Source organism: Ictalurus furcatus, chromosome 25 (assembly GCF_023375685.1).
Source record: "Ictalurus furcatus strain D&B chromosome 25, Billie_1.0, whole genome shotgun sequence".
Lineage (NCBI taxonomy): Eukaryota > Metazoa > Chordata > Actinopteri > Siluriformes > Ictaluridae > Ictalurus > Ictalurus furcatus.
Window position 1 is genome coordinate 2,330,115 of NC_071279.1, and position 20,892 is coordinate 2,351,006.

The 20,892-nt window shown below is 41.7% G+C and overlaps 1 protein-coding gene across 1 annotated transcript in view; it reads left to right on the plus strand.

Moving 5' to 3' along the window:
* myt1la (myelin transcription factor 1-like, a) overlaps positions 1–20,892 on the plus strand; it is a 55,634-nt gene that overhangs the window by 22,831 nt on the left and 11,911 nt on the right. The window contains exons 6-10 of the mRNA XM_053614066.1: positions 6,477–6,928; positions 8,348–9,334; positions 15,138–15,272; positions 17,001–17,091; positions 18,476–18,583. Of these exons, the coding sequence (XP_053470041.1) occupies positions 6,477–6,928; positions 8,348–9,334; positions 15,138–15,272; positions 17,001–17,091; positions 18,476–18,583 (1,773 nt within the window). The remainder of the gene's footprint in view (positions 1–6,476; positions 6,929–8,347; positions 9,335–15,137; positions 15,273–17,000; positions 17,092–18,475; positions 18,584–20,892) is intronic.

Below are 20,892 nucleotides of genomic sequence, written 5' to 3' on the forward strand. Positions count from 1 at the left end.
ACGTTAAAGGCTCGCGTCCAATTGATCTTACGTGTAGAATGTTATCTCTGGTCGAATTGTGTGTGTTGTTTTTTTTAAGTAACGTCGTTGGCGAGTTGTTAGTCACGAGGAAATGTGAGTTGCTAGTTTTATTCCCCGTTCGCTCTTTCTCTTCAAACCCTCACACTCAGTGCAGCTCTTTCTCTTTCTCTTTCTCGTCCCCTCTCTTTTCAATTCATTCGAGCTCATTATCTTTGTACCTCCTCACTCATTCATCCTTCTACAACCCTTTTATTCTACCTTCCCTTGTTTTCTTTCTTTCTCTCTCTCTCTCTCTGTCGTTCTCTCTCACTCTCTCTGATGGATGATGACTCACATGAACCGGAGCTGGATAATTCAGAGCCTGACAGGTAGCACTCACTAAAAGGATTGTCACTGAGCCAAAAGCTAGTGGCAAGGTCCGGCAAGTTATGGAGTCACGCTCCTTTCTCTCTCTCTCTCTCTCTCTCTCTCTCTCTCTCTCTCTCTCTCTCTCTTTCTTTTTCTCTTTCTACCTGTCTTTCTTTGTTGATATTCTTGACAGATGGACATACGTGCTCCACACAAATGCTCTCCTCCTATATGATGACTAATGGTTGCTGGGTTTTTAGGCATCATGGCTCTTTTTTGTTTGGCTTGATTGCCTTTCTTTATACGTAGCACTGGAATTTGAAGGAGGTGTTATAGACTAATCAAGTCCATTAAAGCTTCTGAAGCTTTTTTTTTTGTAGCTGTGATCAAAATGAGTTCCAGAAACTCAGGACCATGATGGACAGATATAGATATAGGCATCTAATTTACAGCATCAAGCTCTAATTCGCATCTTTCCCTGTAGCAGGGAGAGAAGCGTGCTCGTGCGGTAGTTCATTTCTAACCGACAGCACGCCAGCAGATGGGCTCTGGACTGTGTGGGAGGCATATGCCATCCTTTCCTCCTTTCTCTTGCTCTCGCTCTCCCTCTTTCTCTCAGCCTTGAAGATGGAGACTGTGCGGTCTGTTGACTTTGCCGCTTGTCAAGTCACTCTAAATTGCCATTGCTATACATGCAGAGGGCTTGCGAGGGCTTGTTTGTTATCTCTGACTGGTACGTAATTTCCCCAAACTGTTTATTCAGCTGAGAGGCTCAGCCAGATGTCACTTTTATTTGGTGTACGTTCATATTTAGTATATACAATGCGCGTAGAGTATGAGCATGCACGTGTGTAATCACTTGCTGTATAGATTGCAACAGCCCCATGCTCGCTTGACCCCCTCCCATCTACCCACCTTCCATCTTCTCCTCATCGCTAGTTTCATTCTAATCTACCTGAGAAGATTGCGAACAGATGGGCTGGCTTTGGATCGCACCGAGAAGTTTCAGGAGACTTCATTGTCGACGAAATGCTTATGCACAATGTGACAATCTCCTCCTGCATGTTCGTACTCGGTTGATTGAGGCTGAGAGAAGAAGGCCGAGCCTGTGAGACAGACTGAAATGCTCAGCGCCGGCGCCTCTTTTGTTCTCTTGCTGGAACGGCTGCAGAGGATGGGAGGGATGCCTGTCAGACTCGCAATCACCGCTCTCTCTCTCTCTCTCTCTCTCTCCCTATAGCACACTCTCTTTCTCTCACTCTGTCTCTGTCTGTCTGCTCGAATGGCAAATCCCACTCCGGAGGGGGCAGATCACCATGGCGACGGTGCCTTGGCACGCATGCCTGTGGATGCTGCAGTGTGGAGACATTGAGACTATGCGCTCCTATAGCAACTCGTGCTGGGAGAGGCAGCGGCAGGCCCCCTGCACCGAACTCCCGGCTGCATGGGAGCCTGATATGAGGATGTATGCAATGTCATTGTGATAACGGAGAGACTAAGACTTCGAGAATGCTCTTGGCACTCAGACCAATTAAAGTTGATGAAAAAGAAGATTTTTTTTTTTTTTACTTGCTATTGTACTGCAACACATTTTTTTTTTTTTGTCCTCTTTGGATTTAGCAAAGAAAGGTGACTTTTTTCATAGCCTTGTATGAGCTCTGTATGAGACTATTCGTCTAGACTAATTTTATAATATATATATATATATATATATATATATATATATATATAAGACATAGAAAAAGGTGTTAAGATATCTATTATAATTCCTATAAATGGCTTTCAACAATATATAGTCTATGCGGTAATACTGTGTTGGTGGCTGTACAAATTATGGAAAAGAACAGGCTCTGGCAAATAGTCATTTTTTGACATTAGTAGAGTTCATCAGAGCATTTGTCCGCCAGGAGTTGTCTGGGGCTGAAGTCATTATTTTTCTCAGCAGCACTGAAAGTCTCTCTCTCTCTCTCTCTCTCTCTCTCTGTCTCTCTCTCTCGCTCTGCATAATTACAGCAGCCGCACTCAAACCCTGCCTGTGCTGCTCTCTCATTCAAATGTGGTTTAATTACCTGTGGAATTTTAATTGGCGTGGCCTGCCAGTGGGAAACGCGAAGGTGTGCGAGGTCATAAATGGCTCATAAATGCCCCCCCCCTCACCCCCCACCCCACACCCCACACACACACACACACACACACACGCTGCTGGCTGCTTGCCCACTAAACCCATCACCACCATGGAGTGCTCTATGTTCTACACAAATGTTCAGCAAGCACACAACTGCATAAAGGTGAAAATTCCAGCCGCTTGCTATTATACACGTTTGCCATTTCTGTCCGTTTTATGAGGCTTTCGAATGAGAAACGTCAGCAGTGGTTTGCAAGCAATCACAGACCTCGCTTTGCATTATTAATTGCAATAGGGCTCATTTAAATCAGAAATTCATCACAATGCATGATTCATCGGTATCAGTCGGTATTTAAAAAAGGACAAAACAGCCATTTGCAAAAATAATAATAATAAAAAATCAACCCCACCCCCCCCAAAATGCAGATACATCCATCTTCTATACCAATCTATCCTTTTCAGGGTCACAGGGAACCTATCCCAGGGAGCATAGGGCACAAGGCGGGGTACACCCTGGACAGGGTGCCAATCCATCTCAGGGCACACATTCATTCACTACGGACACTTTTGGACATGCCACTCAAAGGGCCACGGTAGGAATCAAACCCCAGACCCTGGACGTGTGAGGCGAACGTGCTAACCACTAAGCCACCGAATAACTGACTCAAAGCTTAGATTAGACCAGATTAAGCCAGTGGGCAGACCAGTCATATTGGGTAAAACATCAATGCTGTAGTGTGACCTATAACAGTAAACTACTACTAAGTCATGGTGTATTATAGCCATAGTAAGAATATGTATTTTTATTATAAGATTTGAAGCGATACTCCTTAAACTCCAGTGAAAGTAATTGGACCCTGTGAGTTTACAGGAGTTAAGTTATATTTTCTCCAGAGAAAAAGAAAAAAATGCTTTGTACAGACTCCACTCTTATGTACAGTATATACTGTACTGGCTACTTTATGAATGTGGACAGACATATGGACCAAGGGTTCTCAAACTTTCTGCAGCCAGGGAAATAAAATATATTCCATGACACAACTCAACCTGTCAGACTATTAGTATAGAGCCTGTTATTACCACTGCTTTGAGGAGAGCTGTTCATTTTTGGGAGTGTCTCAGGAGCTCGTAGATTCACTCCAATCCTCACAAATCTTGCTTTTATATTCCCGGCTTGGTGCGGCTCGGGTCAGAGGGAGGGGTGTCGGGAATAAGCTACCAGCTGCATTTCAGTCAACTCATTCCCACAGGACATGAAGTCCCCGGATCACGGATACGGTGCTGATGTGGGACAGGGGCCCCGAGGCGGTGACGCAAATGTGTCACAGGCAGAGGGAAAAAAAAATCATTACAGTAAAAATGTTCAAGAGGTTTTTTTTTTTTGTACTCTTGTGTCCACGTGTATGTCAATTTCTAAGCCATATTTATTGTGATCCTTTGCTTTGGATTGTTGGTGTTCAATTCCATAGAAAACAGTTCAGTATTTCTTTAATTCCAGGCTACTTTAAGGAAAAACCTTTATTGGCAATTCAAGTATCCAGGTACAAGTAATTAAAAATAAGTAAAAGATTAAAGTATATGCTTAGGCAAATGGGTTCTTAATGGGTTTATTGGTTAATTACGTTCTTAGCTTCTGAAACAAGGGTTCTACTTGTTTTTAGAAACCCTTACTGATAGGAAAATACTCTGTTGTAGGTTTTACATAGAACCTTTAAAGCATTCCCCTGAAAGGACAAGAGCAGTAACAAGATCAATAAATTAGTCTTACTTTGGTATTAACCCAAGAAATCCACACATATAAAGAATTCCAAATATTAAAGTCCATAAATAAAGAGGAATGACACGTGAAAAAAGTATTAAACACGCTAAGTGAAATGTATTTAATACTTAGTGGAGAGGCTTTTGTTTGTAATGACGCTTCAAGACGCTTCCTGTATGAAGAGATTAATGTTCCGCAGTATTCAGGTGTGATTTCGGCACGTTCTTCTAAACATATCGTCTTTAAATCTTGTTCAGTTGGATTCGAGTCAGGTGATTGACTGGGCCGTTCTAACACCTTGATTTTTTTCCTCTGAAACCAATTGAGAGTTTCCTTTGCTGTATGTTTTGGATCGTTGTCCTGCTGGAAGTCCACCCACGTCTCATCTTCATCATCCTGGTGGATGGCGGCAGATTCTTCTCAAGAATCTCCCGGTAAAGGCCTCCATTCATCGTTCCTTCAGTTATATGAAGTCAGCCAGTACCATGTGATGAAAAACAGCCCCACACCATGATGCTCCACCTCCACACTTCACTGTTGGTGTAGTGTTTTTAGGGTGATGTGCAGTGCCATTTCTTCTCCAAACATGGTGTGTAATATGACGACCAAAAAGTTCAATTTTGCTCTCCTAGTATTTCATTGGCTTGCCCAAATGAGCTGTAGCAAACTTTAAACGAGCTTCGACACGCCTTTTCTTTAGTAATGGAGTCTTGTGGTGTGAGCGTGAGCAGTGGAGTGCATTGCCTATTGTTTTTCTCTGTGACGATGGCACCTGCTGCCTCCAAGTGTTTCTGGAGCGCTTTCCGAGTGGTCCTTGGCTCTTGGTCTACTCTTCTGACAATTCTTCTGACTCCCTGGTCAGAAACCTTTCGAGGAGCTCCTGTGCGTGGCCGGTTGATGACGGAGGGATGTCGCGTCCACTTGTAGATAATCGATAATCGGGCCCAATCGTGCTTACTGGAAGATTCCGAAGTTTTGAAATACATTTGAAATCCGATTCCATCAATATGTTTCACAACAATAAGGTTGTGAAGGTCTTGAGAGAGCTCTTTGCTTTTCCCCATCATGAGATGTTTCTTGTGTGACACCTTGGTAATAAAAAGCCTTTAAATAGACCATCAATGTACTAACCCAGCTGATATTCATTTGCACAGAAAGGGGGTATAATTACTTACGGATTTCAGCTAGTTCCTTGCCTTGGAGAACTGCTTTTTCTTAACAGGTTCAATACATTTTTCCCGTGTCATTCCACTTTATTACACATAACTTTATTCATGGACTTTAATGTTGCGAATTCCTGATATTTGCGGATTTCTTGAGCCAACACTGATGCCTGGTGAAAATTTCATGCGAATAGCTTCACTGGAAATATATTTACTGAAAAAAATGTTGACACATTCAATACTTATTTCCCCAACTGTAGGTAAAAAAAATAAAAAATCTTTTTAATTCTTAGTATTTAATAACCTAGGTAGGACACTGAAGTGGAGTTTAGATGATTAGGTGGTTTTCACCGATTTTAATTCAAGTGATCAGTTAAATTGGCTAATAACTATAAGCCAATACAAACTATAATAACTATCTCAATAATCAATGTAATAACTTTGATCATGGTGGGTTGTGATTTTTGTTACTGTTTCCATTTTTTAAAATTTTTTTAAAGAGTTACCTGGTTTGCATGATGGCCTCCATGTTGAGAACCCCTGTGGACTATGGCTTTAAATTGGAAAAGATGAACCTAGCATTTAAACCCTCCCCATTCAGAGTCTTAGTCGATTGCTCGTTCACTACTGAGAGAGCAGAACCTTCAACCCTCTTGGCAACCCACAAACAAGTCCTCTCAGACAGAAATGGGATAATTAATTTCATGAATTCCACTTTTAAGTCACACATAATTGTGCATGCTGTTTTGGGGCAATTAAAGTGTAATTTCTCAACAGTTAATGATAATTAAGGGATTTGTGTAATTGAGGGCTGCTTGGATGACTTTAGCATTCTCCATTTTGGTTTTGCAAATGTGGACGGACAGATTCAGAAAAGTAGCGTCCTGGGGCAACACAGTTAACGCAGCATTCGTGTTTTTATGAATGAATGAATGCCTGCGGTTAACTTCAGGCCAGACAGTTGCAATATGTCTTGCATTAAAATGAATTGTGTTTTGTTTTTATGATGACTCAACTGAAAAACGCCTTCTCCACCCTCATTTTTGCATGTCCACTGCAGTGTTTACGGATGCCCTTTGGCTAAGAAGAGGAAAGGTCAGGAGAAACCTCCACAGGAGCCAGCTACTAAACGACGGCCGTTTTTAACCATGGCTGATGGAGAGCCGGTGATATACGACAACTACGAAGCTATGGAAGAGAGCGAGGAGAGAGAACAGGACGAGTTGGACGAAGACGTGGAAGAAGAGGAGGAGGAAGGCGAAGACGGAGACGATGAAGAAGAGGAGTGCTCTGAGGACAATGACGAGGCCGGTGAGGAGGAAGACGAGGAAGACGAGGAGGAGGAAGATGAAGGAGAGCCTGAAAGGGAGGAGGGAGACGAGGTAGAGCAGATGGAGGAAGAGGTGGAGGAAGATGAGGAGGCGGTGGAACAGGATGGAGATGATGAACAAGAGGAGGAGGGAGAACAGGATGAGGAAGAGGAGGAATACGAAGAGCAGGCTCATCACCAAGGTGAGGCATTTCAGTTCGTGTGAAATTTTTTTTTGACGTTTTTTATCTATTTTTTTTTTTTCTTAGCATTTAAATTCAGACTTTCCATAAATAACGGATTTTTCACTGTTTGAACTCTGCATGTCAACATGAGATTTTAAATTAAACAACGTCTATGAGGTTAAACTCAGCTTTAATTTGAGAATATTCTTACGTCTTGGAATAACAAATGCAGAGTCAGGAACTTGTTTGCTGCTTGTTTGGTTCTCGGCTGGCTTCTGTGCATAATTATGTCACGCAGAATCGAGAAAATGAAAGGTCCAGAGTTGATAGAATATTTACATCTGGAATTGCGTTGCTACTGTCTCTCAACATGTCTATCGAAGACGTGTCAATGCCAGTAAACTAGAAACTCTCAGTCACACTGTCACCCTGCTCGTTTCAACATGCTATCAATTGACATTTTATGCAAGAAATCCAAAACCGCCAGCTAAATTCATTCAATATTGGTCTTTTATAATTAATTTTCCTGAATGAGAAAGTTTTCATTTCAAGCCACATAACTGACTGAAGTACAATCGAATCGTTCCGCAGTCTGCTCTGGTTGAGCAGCACTTAGTATTCTGACTACAGCGCGGCTGAGAGCAGGGAACATCCCTCTGGTCCCCTCTTGAACTCGTGAAGCCGCTGATTGCTTAGTATGCATCTCGGCCTCATACTCCGAATTCCTCAATTGTTTTTGACAGTGTCTTCCCAAGCAGCGGAGAGAGGGAAGCTCTCTGAGTTATTAACTTTGTCCCCTTTCACATGCACACTGCCATTTTACAGGTGTCAGATACATTCAGCTCCCCCTCGCCCGTGGAAACGGGCTCCTCCTGAGGTTATTTCTGGCTCTAGAAGCAGAGCATCGCATCCTCCACTTATCCCTGCTTTCTCATCCTCCCGTGTCCCAAATACAAGCAATACTAAAATTGCTATAGGAGAAAATGGGAGATTTCTGGCACTACTGTCCTCACAGTTTCTTTAGCAATGGATGTGTTTTGGAGTTTTTTTTTTGTCTTTTTAATTTACATCTCAGATCTATTTGTTTTTAAAAAAAAAAAAAAAATCTCTTTACCATTGATTTAAGGTAAAACTGCAATCAATTCTGACATTGCATTTCTGTTGTACTTGGTAGTACGTGCAACGTAATGATAACGGTAATTACCATTCCGATATATTTGGATTTTGGAGATGTTTAAGACCTCATCTCTCTTATGTATGCGACACACTCGGCCATTGGCATAGGAAGAGTCTTGACATTCGATTGTGAAACTCCAGAGAGAAAAGGCGTTCTGTTCCAATTTTAGAGGAACATCCCTCTCAATCTGTCTGAATTTATGTGAAACATACACAAAGCATGCCCTATATGCTGGTAAATTGTTTATACTCTCACTTTAGAGAATAGTTATTCCAGTTGTGGACAATCAAAGCCCAGCCAGATGTTTGAGAAAGACAACAACAACAATAACAACCCAACCAATGAAGAATATGAGAACTATGATGAGCTTGTAGCCAAGTCCCTGCTGAACCTGGGCAAAATAGCGGAGGACGCCGCGTACCAGGCTATGACGGAGTCCGAGATGAACAGCAGCTCGTCCAACAGTGCCGGTGAGGACGACGATGAGGATGAGGAGGATGGTCACGAGCACGGAGGACGGAAGGGTGAGTTAAGTGTGGACCTGGACAGTGACGTGGTACGGGAGACAGTGGACTCACTGAAGCTGCTGGCACAGGGTCACGGAGCTGTGCTGCCAGACGATGGCTACCCTGAGTCTGGTCCTGGCCAGGAACACCATAACGGCCAGCCCGAAGAGAGCGAGGAAGGCGTGTGCCTTAGCAGTCTGGAATGTCTGAGGAACCAATGCTTCGATCTGGCACGCAAGCTAAGCGAAACACAGCCGCACGAGCAGACAATGTTGCAGCACCAGGCTGAGCAGCAGCACCTACAGCTCCAGATGCACCACCACCTGTCTCGCTATGAGAGTTGCCATCAAGCCCAAATGGAGCCTCAGAGACCAATGGAAAGGAGCTACTCAGACATGGTGAACCTGATGAAGCTCGAAGAGCAGCTCAGCCCAGCGTCCAGGGGTTACCCCTCAAGCTGCGCCCAAGAAGGGGATGAAGACACAACATCTGTGGCATCAGAGCATTCAGACGAGGCCTTTGACATCACCAAGGGTAACCTGTCCCTGCTGGAGAAGGCCATCGCTTTGGAATCAGAGCGTGCCAAGGTCATGCGTGATAGGATGGCGTCGGAGCAGGCAGTGGCTCGGAGGGATCATCAGCGGCTACATGGGGAGCACAGCCCCAGGCAGAGTAGTGGAGCTGAGGAGCGTAAAGCCCGACTACACCATGATGGGGCAAGAAGAGCCTATTACCCTAAAGGTAATAAAAAAATGCTGACGCCAGAACGAAATACATCACTCAGTTCTATGTCACTGTTATATGGGCTAGGAAAATTTTCTCCTGTAAAATGTATTGGGCTAGCCTTTTGTGAAACGTTGTATCCCTCAGAAAGTGCTACAACACAGTAATTTAACATCGCAATAAAATAATAATAATAATAATAATAACAATAATAATGAAAAATGGCATAAAGTAATATAAACACCATAAAATACAAGCACAAACTTAGACATAACACAAAAAACCAAACCACAAATAACACCATCAGGCAAACTGGGGTCACAGCTAATAAAAATAGGTCTTATGACAGTTCTTAAAACCATGCACTGCCGGAAATGTATATATAAAACATTCCAGATTTATTGTGAATTTACAACGAAAAAGTACATCCTTCCATGGAAGCGTGAGACCGTGCTGAAGATCAGTTAAAATGATTTGCTTCTTAAAAATTTGAGTACACTTGAGTGTGGACACTTTAAAAGCTTCACTCGAGTATAATTTGCACCAGCTATTTCCACTTTTAAGATTAAGAGTGAAATTTTGACACAGTAGCCATAATGGCACTTTTCATGACATGGGGACAAAGTTCTACTTGGTTTGATTGGCTACGGGTTAGTCTCTAACAACCAATTACAAGCGATCAGTAAGCATTTTAGCGAATTAAAAATCCCTCCATCAGGGTCTACAGGGGCTACGGGGTAGCATATTTTTATACCTCAGAGGTGTTTGAGTAACTGTCTTTGCATTAAGTCTTAGCTACATTACCCCAGTGGTGTCTGTACTAGCTGCAGGACTCCTTTAATGAGACAGACACATTATTCTGGTCGATCTCCGACGCTCAGATTGCAGTGGCAGTGACAGCAGTAGCAGCAGCAGCTTACATTGTTAAAATAGGCCTGCACAGTAACATCAGAGGCTTGCCTTGTCAGGCATGAGTAATGGCAATCTGCACGGCCCGTTAGGACAGCAATTCTGTCCATGGCCTATTTCTCCAAAACTACTTTGATTCACACCCACCTCCTCTGGGAGAGACACAGCTATGCTATGTGCTCTTATTATTATCCGTAAGAATCTGCCAGACCGTATCAGCATAACGTTTTGCAAAGGGTCGTTATGGTGTTCTCATCCTCTGCTCACCTCTGGATACTGCCCGTTGTAATATATGTCATGACTTTACCTCCATCGCTCAGTCTATGAAGCTTGCAGCGATATCTAAACACTATATATTTCAGTCAGATTGCAGCAGTTCGTTGGAAATAACCAACTAGGTTTAGCTATTACACATGCATGACCAGAGCAGCTAATGAAGCGCTATGAAACTGGGATTGTACAATAAGTCATTCTTCATATCAAGGCTGATAATGTTAAAGAGAAAACCTTGACTAGTGTTTGGAATGCTCGGACCTACAGCAGCAAGTTATTACTGTGTTTAGAGATAAAGCGTGACATCGGACTCATTTCAATCATTTTTTCACTACTGTTAGGGTTTTTGGTAACGATGTACTTGAAGGTTTGGAAACATTCTATTTATAAGCAAGTAATACATTGTTTACTAATTAAGGATTGCTAATAGAATAGTAAGCATCAGTAAATATAATAATGAAGCCATTTTAAAAATAAATACTTAAAGAGGACCTATTATGTCCTTTTTTTTTTACAAGATGTAAAGTCTCAGGTGTCTCCAGAATGTGTCTGTGAAGTTTCAGCTCAAAATACCCCACGGATCATTTTTATATCATGCTAAAAATGCCCCTTTTTGGGTGGAAGCAAAAACGCGCTGTTTTCGTGTACGTCTCTTTAAATTCAAATGAGCTGCTGCTCCCCGCCCCCTTTCCGGAAGACGGCTGTGCCCTTACAGCTCGTGCTTCGGATACTACGGTAACAACAAATGCGGGTCAAAGTACACGTTGTTCGTGAGCGGGTAATGAAGATCAGGGGCGGGTTTTTTTTTTTTGTTACAAACCTACGTAGGTTTGCGCAGGAAGTAAGTCCGGAGTTACTGACGACTCGTTCCAGGCTGTTCGGAATCGGATTCGTTCTTTTGGGAGACAATAACTCTTTGATTCTTGAAACTTTGCAGACTTTTTACATTCACAAACAGCTCTATAAGACACTACATGAAAGGTGATATGTGAAAACGCTTAATAGGGGCGCTTTAAAAAGTTAGCGAAACTCATTTTTCTCTGCTCCCAGCATACTCGATCGAGGACTCCGAGGTCTGCTGGTTGAAAAATTCATTTCTTAATAAAGAAAAATGAAATAAAATGTGTAATCTTCATTTATGAAGGTTTTATTGCTAAGTATTATATAAGTTAAACATTTCTAAAAACATTATATATATATATATATGTAAGTTATATAAAATATATTTTAAATTCATTAACTAATCATTAGTAAATCATGAATTACTTGCTCATATATTTATTACCAAATTTTAGATGAAATTGTTACAAGTTTCGCTGATTCTTTTTGGCCAATTAAAAAAGAATCGCTCTGCGTACAAGGCCGAATTTATTATTGAATTTCATTAGTTGGGGGCGGGGTGTGTGTGTGTGTGGGGGGGGTGGGGGGGCGCAGTGTAAATACGGAATTCAAAGACTTTCAATATCTGAAAGTTGCATTTTCTATCAACTTTAATACAGGCCCAGTTCTTGGTGAGATTCATCCAGTGCGGGATTACGATGGCGCCAGTGACGTTGTAAATAAAGCGAGCGTCGATCCGTCGCAGTCTGGATGGTCAGGAAGCATTTCTAGGCGATATTGTAACAAAACAAAACAAACACTATTAACATCCAGTGAAATACGGATGGTTCCACGCTCATAAACCTTATATTAGCTTCATTATTTTTGCACTGTTTTCCATGTATCGTAGTTATCGGACAATATGCATTCGATTCCATATAGGAGCATAAGAAGTTAATGATTCAGAAAACGGTTATTCATGCTAAAATCCCTCACAAAGTATTCGCTTTTACTTTTAAGAGAGCGCTGTGCCCGTACAGTAACTGATTTCGTATGAGACAACCTCTATTGTCTGACAGATACTGAAGGAATGACACGTTTCTGGATTTTCCACAGTTCTTGCGAGATAAATGTCAAGGTGACGATGATTTTTCAAGAAGGACGTAAAATTTCTTTCCACTTACATTTTTAAGCTCGCATTTTGAATTCTGTCCTTGTATATCTGCATACTTGAGGATGGGACTGAATGCTGCAAGTTTACCAGTGGTATAACTTGGAGTAGCCTTTGGCTGAGAAACAAAATCCATACATGGGTAGAACGTTAGCCAGCCTAGCTAACGAGAGCGCTTTGCACAAGATAATAATAATAATAATAATAATAATAATAATAATAATAATAAAATAATGAATCTGGATTAAGAACAACTTTGGTATTTTTTTTTAGATGATTAATTGAAACAGCAATCAGCAGATTAGATGATCATCAAAACAGTTGTTAGTATCAAAGTGAGAGAGCACTCATGAGACTAATCATAATTAATCATGAAAAAGCAATTAGCAAAACTTTTTAAATAAATAATAATTTAAAAAAAAAAAAAAGGATCAGAGTGATTATGATGCTAAACACAAAACAACAGCGGAATTCTATTTCTTCTACATTTCAAAGCTTCCTTAAAACATTCATTTATTTATTTATTTATTTATTTTTGCAAAATACTCAGTCATTACGATCAGGACATACTTAGGTCTCTGATATTTTTGAGGAAACTGGGCTTTTGGAGTTTTAAGCACCATTCACACTGGCCTATATAAAATAAAATAAAAAAAAAAACATTGACTTTCATTAGACTTAACTTTAAACATTTAGGAAAGTATTACAAGAATACATGCTTTCTCATTCATCCATACCACCAGGTTTCTTGATAAATATTTACGAATGTGGGATTGTTCATTTAATTAGGTTATAAGTATTTCAACCGTATCAGATACCAGTCTAATGAACGTGGATCTGATACCTGTAACACACACGTGCTGTATAGCCAAAACTGATTATAGTCTAATGATAGATCTGATTAATGATGTTTGTGTGGTGGCCTGGAAAAACCTGTCACGTAGTCAACGTTTGACATTTTCTACTATACTCCATATATAGTTCCAAAAACTACAGGCTTGAAAGTGGTATTGACCTGAAATTCATATTTATATCCTTTTCGATGCTAATCTCGTTCAAAGATTTCATTCCAGTTCCACTGAAAGACCGCCCACCTACCGCTACGCTTCCATCATTACTGTCAAATCGTAACGAATTCTATGTTTCCGACAGGAAATGAAAACGTCACCTGCAGCATTTAAACACGAGCCTCGTCATCGTTATCCCCATTTTCTCGTACATCGGTGGCGCACCATCCGCTCGTTATTTGAGTTATTTCTGAATCGTTTCTTGTTATTATTAATTGAATCACTGCAACGTTTTGTTTTTTTTTGAAACGTTGTCCGCCGTCGTCTCTACAGATCGTGTAAGCGCCCTGCGTTGTTTTGATGAGGATGTGATGGCGCAAGAGTATCGTTGTCGTATCACAGCAGACCACTGACTACATTTCCCATCCTGCACTGCGGCATACAAACATGGCCCGCAATTCCCAGAACACTCGCATCCGTTCTAATCACGCACACCTGCATCAAATTCACAGCACCACAGTATAACGAGACCGTTTGAACACAATGACTCGGCGAAGTATTGAGTGTTATCACCGTACCGAGCGTTTATACCCTGTTTCCTCGTTGTGTTTCATGTTCATCGCTCTTGTTTCTCGTTCTCCGTTCTTGCCTTGCCTAGTTCATGCCTGTTTACAGATCGCCTGACCCGCTGCCTGTTTCTTGACCATGCTATTGTCTCGTGATTTGGATTTGTCTGCCTGCCTCTCTTGATTAAAAAGCGCTCATCTGCACTTGCATCCGTCCTAACCTACATTACGTGGATCTCGTGATAGAATTGCAGTCCATGGCGGCCATGTTTGTAGGCTTCAGAGCAGTTTGGGAAACGTAGTCACTGGTTTGCTATGAAATGACAATCGTGGGCATTTTGAGACTCTGTATTATTTTGCCATGGCATGTACGTACAACAACTTGATTAAAACCTGGCATTCTTTGTGTGAGAACTTAACTCGCAAGGTTATAGATACCTTTAAGCAGACTGTCTGCATTTACTGCTGCATCTGTTGAACTGGCGCATTAGCTAGCGTGGACTTTGCAGACAGAGAGGTACGAGTATAGCCTAAATAAAATCAATGTCAGACATAACAAGATGTTTTCCCAGACCACCACACATAAATTGTTGTTCCAACGTACTGAACATGGGCAAATGTTTTGGTTCATATTACAGATATGATTTGGTAAGTGCCTTCGTGAACCATAATACCAAGTCAGTTTTAAGAGCATCCTTGGAGGCTTTTTAGAGTATAGAAGACGGTACATTCTTAAGAAGAAAAGCCTTATTAGCTGCTTTGACACAGGTCTAGTTATTATGCGTTATATCCATGCATTTTTTATGAAATATGAAATTCCTTGGGTAGTATGAGCTAACAAATGTGGAGCTTTTATTCCAAGGAGTGCAACAAAAACAGCGTATTCACTGAGTATGCTACCAATTTAGCCGGTTCTCTCGACGCGATCCCGTTCGGAGAGTTAATACGCGTCGCGTAAAAGCCGATCTCATAAAGTTGAAAAGCGTTTCCGAAAAGAGGAGATTCTCTTATCTCTAATGATTTCGAGGGGAATTAGGAATGTAACGGTGTGTTAAAACGCTCTCTTTATTCTGCAGATCCTTCAAGAGGTGAGAAAAAAGAGAGCAAGTGCCCCACCCCAGGGTGTGACGGCACGGGCCACGTCACAGGCCTGTACCCACACCACAGAAGTCTGTCCGGCTGCCCTCACAAAGACCGCGTACCACCAGAAAGTAAGAACAATAAAGACATGCTGTGGCTCATTCATGGACCTTTTTCACACTTCTGTGTTTATGAATGCAGAAGCTTAAGTAGTAGCGTTTCAAAAAAAAAAAACAAAAAAAAGTCCGGTGGGATAGTGGAAAAATGGCAGCAAATAGAGCTGTAATCGCTGCCGCATCGTTCGGTGCACAAATAATTCAAGGAAACAGCCGTACTTGACCTTTCGCTCATTCCCACTGATGTGCTTGTGAGGGAAAAAATGGCTTTGTGCAATTTGCTGGGATGAGAGTGACCATTTTAAGAGGCACGTAAGTCTGTAAAATCTGACTACTTGAAAAAGCACTGGCCAATTTGAATGGTCAGATCAAAGCTAGCAGTGTGTGTGTGTGTGTGTGTGTGTGTGGGATGAAATTAGAAAAGCTAGCCGTGTGAGGGATATCACAATTAGCAACTGTGCTAGGTAAGCTAGCTAGCCAGGTGTGAAAAAATCGTAGCTAGCTATTTACTGTTTAATCTGGAATATACCGTTCGCTGTTGTTCATGCATTTCACTAACTAAACCATGTTCAAAGTGGCAACCGGAACGCTATTGCTCATTAAACGGCACATTTGTTGTGAAAAAGGTCCTGCCATGCTGTAATGGTCCTGGGTGTAGTTACACCTCCGGCTGGTATGGGGGTGCTCCTTTCTTTGACGTGCTTGTTGCCTGAAATGGTCAGTGTATGTGCTGCTGTTCAGTTCCTGTCCATGCCTCTTCTCAAATGAGTGTGTGACCGCTAAGAAAGCAGCTTGTTTGTGTGTTTTACTGTGCGTTGGATACCTCTGCATGTCTTGGTGTTGCTGATGAGAGGGAATTGAGGGATTTATTTATTTATTTATGTATTTATTTTTTTGCAGGACACGTCACAAGCCACCTAAAGTCTAGATTTAGATTCTGCACTGTGAAAAAAAAAAAGGTTGCTATGAGCGCATGACTGGCTTTTATTTCCGCGAATCAGCTCAAATGTGCAGTTGTGGAAATGACCAGTAAAGTGCGACTAATTCTTCAAAACTTGATCAAACGAACACAGCTACGTCTGTGCTAACGCCGTTACGTGAAAACCGCTTAGTGAGCGAAATCGTCACGCATTAGCGCTTCCGAATTAGCATACGCTTTCCTACGGGGCGGTGACTTCATGCGGATTGGGTCGTGCGAATTCGCAAGTGAACAGACTCGTATATTTCGTACGGTATTATATTTAGTACTTATATTAGTCCGTTTAGTACAGTGTATTTCCTATACCGAATATGAAATCTCCATCCTGACCCAGATAACTACCGCTATAAACGATGCTGAACATCCTTAGCCAGATTTGAGTAATAGACCTCACCGCAAACGTTTGCGTACACGTGGGTGAGTTTTTCTTTTGAAAAAACTGGTGAACTTCCACTTCAGAAGGTAAAACCCATCTGTTCTGGTCGTGTCTGGAAAATCACTTCTTTATTAGCATGCACTGAGTGAATCGTACCGTCGCCTGCTACTAACACGTCTCTGCGTATGGCTGCATGATCTCCTTTCTGCATGCCCTGACTTATTTATCTTTCACTGTTCTCACCCTGAACACATTATGCCACATGTTTTCAAGCAGCTAACTCAAACTCATTCAGTCTAATTTAAAGCAAAGGTCTTTTGTTCCACATTGAGTGCTCCTAACCTTCACTGTCTCTGGCCTTCTCCTGTCTTCTCCTGTCTTTCCAAAGTTCTTGCAATGCATGAGAATGTTCTAAAGTGCCCGACGCCTGGCTGCTCGGGACGCGGCCACGTTAATAGCAACAGGAACTCGCACCGCAGGTGAGTCAGTGCACCTGAAGAGCTGAAGGGGCTGGAAGCGCTGTGGGTTAAGTGCTCTTGCAGACTCGGGGGGGGGTTTTAAAAACGGTTTGTCTGGACGTTAGGAAAGAGCGCCGTTTGAGCAGAGAGGTGTGAATGAACGGATAGATCTGTGCGTCGTTGTCAAGGCGTCTGAGACTCGCCGAGAGACGTGACAGGGTATAAATCCTTTAGTCGTTGTTTAAAATCCAGTTATTAATGATCAAACGTTGCACTGTGTAACTACTATGAATTATTTAGTGACCGCAATGGAGGCTGTCCTGTACAAACTCTAGTATCATTGTAAAGCGTGTATTTATTTACTTTTTAAAATAACGATATTCTTTAACGGAGCGACGTAACTATCGTACACGCTGCCACGATTCTACGTTTAAGATTGTTTTAGGATTTATTAAGCTGTATTAATGGACACAACGCAGAATAAGGCACAATTATACCATTTCCTCGGCGTGCTGGCCCACACACCCACACACACACAGCTCAGGTGCATGTCTCCTCATCATGCTGTGATCTCTTGATCTCGCAGACACAGGCTCACACTCACAGCCGCTGCAGGCCGTGTTATATGGAACAGGTCCTGTGGGACAAGCTCACACCCACAGTGCCGGCATTAAACAGGTTGAGATATGGTGGTGGGGGGGGGGAGAAAAAATAAAACGTGAAAAAAAAATAACATATATACATGGTATAGTATACGATATGTATGTGTCTGTATATATGGCTGCTGTGCGCGCTCTCTCAGTTGTCATAGCAACTCGGCATATTGACGGCGGTCCTTCTGTCTGCCACTCAACTTTTTTTTTTTTTTAAATCATAACGTGTGCAGAACTGTATAGTTTATACAGCATGTCTTCATCTCTTCCACAGATGCTTAGTTTTAAGAATGGTTGATGTGTGTGTGTGTGTGTGTGTGTTGTGCAAACAGCGTGCTATAAATAAAAATAAAAAGGAAGAACACACAGGCAAAGGGATGTAAGGAGAGAAAAGAAGAAGTGAGATGGGGAAACAGAGTGAGAGAGAAGGATCGTTGTCCATTTTGTAGCTCTGTATGGCAGCGCTGCAGTTGGCAGGATCTCACTGAAGACAGACAACCAGATAACTGTATAAAAGCCCGGATATCTGTAACACTGAGCCTTCATGCTATAGATAGAACATGCATAATTCATAGTTTTTTATTGTTCCCCCACACATACAGTGTTTGTGCACACAGTGGAAGCGATTGAATACACTGACTGGCACAAGCCTTGTAGTCATGTGGGGGTTTATGTGGATGTGCATTCAGTGTGTGTGTGTGTGTGTGTGTGCGTGTGCTACCGATGAAACGGTTGTCTTCCTGGTCTTTCAGTCTCTCAGGATGTCCTATAGCAGCCGCTGAGAAGATTGCAAAAGTTCAGGAGAAGCATCAATCGAGTGACGGAACCAAGTCCAATCAGGCATCTGACCGCGTGCTGAGGTATGGCTGCACACACACAACACACAAGAGCACAACACAGCAGAGACAAACGGTTATTGAGCTGCATATATCAGTTATATATATAGATATATATATTAAAATACACCGGCAAGTAAAATATCATTAACGCTGCAGTAGTAAACTTTTGCCTCTCTATCGCCATCTCTGTTTGAAACGAAAATCACACACGTGATATAGTAGCCCTTCTTCTTTCTGTTTACGGACATCACGTAACCACGCGAAGGCGAATGACATCAAACTGATGTTTCCCGTGAAATCTGAGCTGGCAGAACAAATTATAAATCATTATTATAAGCTTACTGTCGCGAATTGGGGGTAACGTAAGGAGACAGTTCTGAATACTGATTTTTTTTTTAATGTACTTGCTCAATAGTTGATTTTTGTTCATTTTTAACCCCCAAAAAGTTTGGTATTACAGCTTTAAGCATAATCAGGTAGAACTAAAATAATAATAATAATAATAATAATAATAATAATAATAATTTCCCATTAATAGGAATACATGAACATACTGCCTACATGCTGAGAGTAAATAATGGTAAGGAAGACAAAGAAGATCAGAGGGGCCAATACATTTCTTGCAACAAAATAAAAATTGGACTACTTGACGAGGCATTTTATGCTTGAGATTGTGTTTAAATAATCTACATGGTTGTCAAAATATGAAATATATTTCAATATGTCATCTTAAATATCGATTTTTTACGAAGGGGGACGAATAAATATGGAGATGGCAGTTTATATACATACAGATTAAGATACACAAACGTTTGGAGGTGTATACGCTCTGAAAATGACCCAGAAATAAGTACAGTGGTGCTTGAAAGTTTCTGAACCCTTTAGAATTTTCTATATTTCTGCATGAATATTGACCTAAAATATACTTTAGTGTCCGATATTACATATTTGTGAGGGGTAAAAGTATGTGAACCTTTGCTGTCAGTAGCTGGTGAGACAGATAAACGTTTGGGGTAAGTGTCGATCGGTCCTGCGCGTCGGCTTGGAGGAATTTTAACCCGTTCCTCAGTACAGAACGGCTTCAACTCTGAGATGTTGGTGCGTTTCATCACATGACCTGCTCGCTTCAGGTCCTTCCATAACATTTCTATTGGATTACGGTCAGGACTTTTGACTTGTCCATTCCAAAACATTACCTCTATTCTTCTTTCACCGTTCTTTGGTAGAACGACTCGTGTGCTTAGGATCGTTGTCTCGCTGCATGACCCACTTTCTCTTGAGATTCAGTTTACGGACAGATGTCCTGATATTTTCCTTTAGAAATCGCTGGTATACTTCAGAATTCATTGTTCTATCGATGATGGCAATTCGTCCTCTTCCAGATGCAGCAAAACAGTCCCAAACCACGATACTACCACCACCGTGTGTTACAGATGGGATAAGGTTCTTATGCTGGAATGCCGTGTTTTCCTTTCTCCAGACATAACGCTTCTCGTTTAAACCAAAACATTCTATTTTGATCTCATCCATCCACAAAACGTTTTCCAGTTGCCTTCTGGCTTCTCCATGTGATCTTTAGCAAACTTCAGATGGGCGGCAGTGTTCTTTTTGTAGAGTGGAGGCTTTCTCCTTGCAACCCTGCCATGCACATTATCGTTGTTCAGAGTTCTCCTGATGGTGGACTCGTGAACATTAACATTAGCCAGTGTGAGAGAGTTCCTTTATTACTTAGAATTTACCCTGCGTTCCTTTTTGACCTCAATAACTATTAAACATCTTGCTCTTGGAGTGATCTTTGTCGGTCGACTACTCCTTGGGAGGGCTACACTGGTCTTGAATTTCCTCCGTCTGTCTGACTGTGGATGGGTGGAGTCCGAACACTTTAGAGATGGTTTTGCAATCTTTTCCAGCCTGATCAAGAACTCTTTTTCTGAAGTGCCCATAAATCTCCTTCGTTCACGCGACGATACACTTCCACAAACATGTTGTGAGGATCAGACTCTGATAGATCCCTGTTCTTTAAACAAAACACGGCGCTCACTCACACCGGATTATCGTCCCATTGATTGAAATCGCCCGACTCTTAATTTCACCTTCAAATTAAACTGCTAATCCTAGAGCGTCACATACTTTTGCCTGTCACAGATGTGTAATATTGGATCATTTTCCTCAATAACTAAACGACCAAGCATGATATTTTTGTCTCATTTGTTTAATCGGGTTCTCTTGGTCTACTTTTAAGACTTGTGTGAAAATCATGATGTTTTAAGTCACGTTCATGCCGATATATAGAAAATTCTAAAGGGTTCGCATACTTTCAAGCATGTATT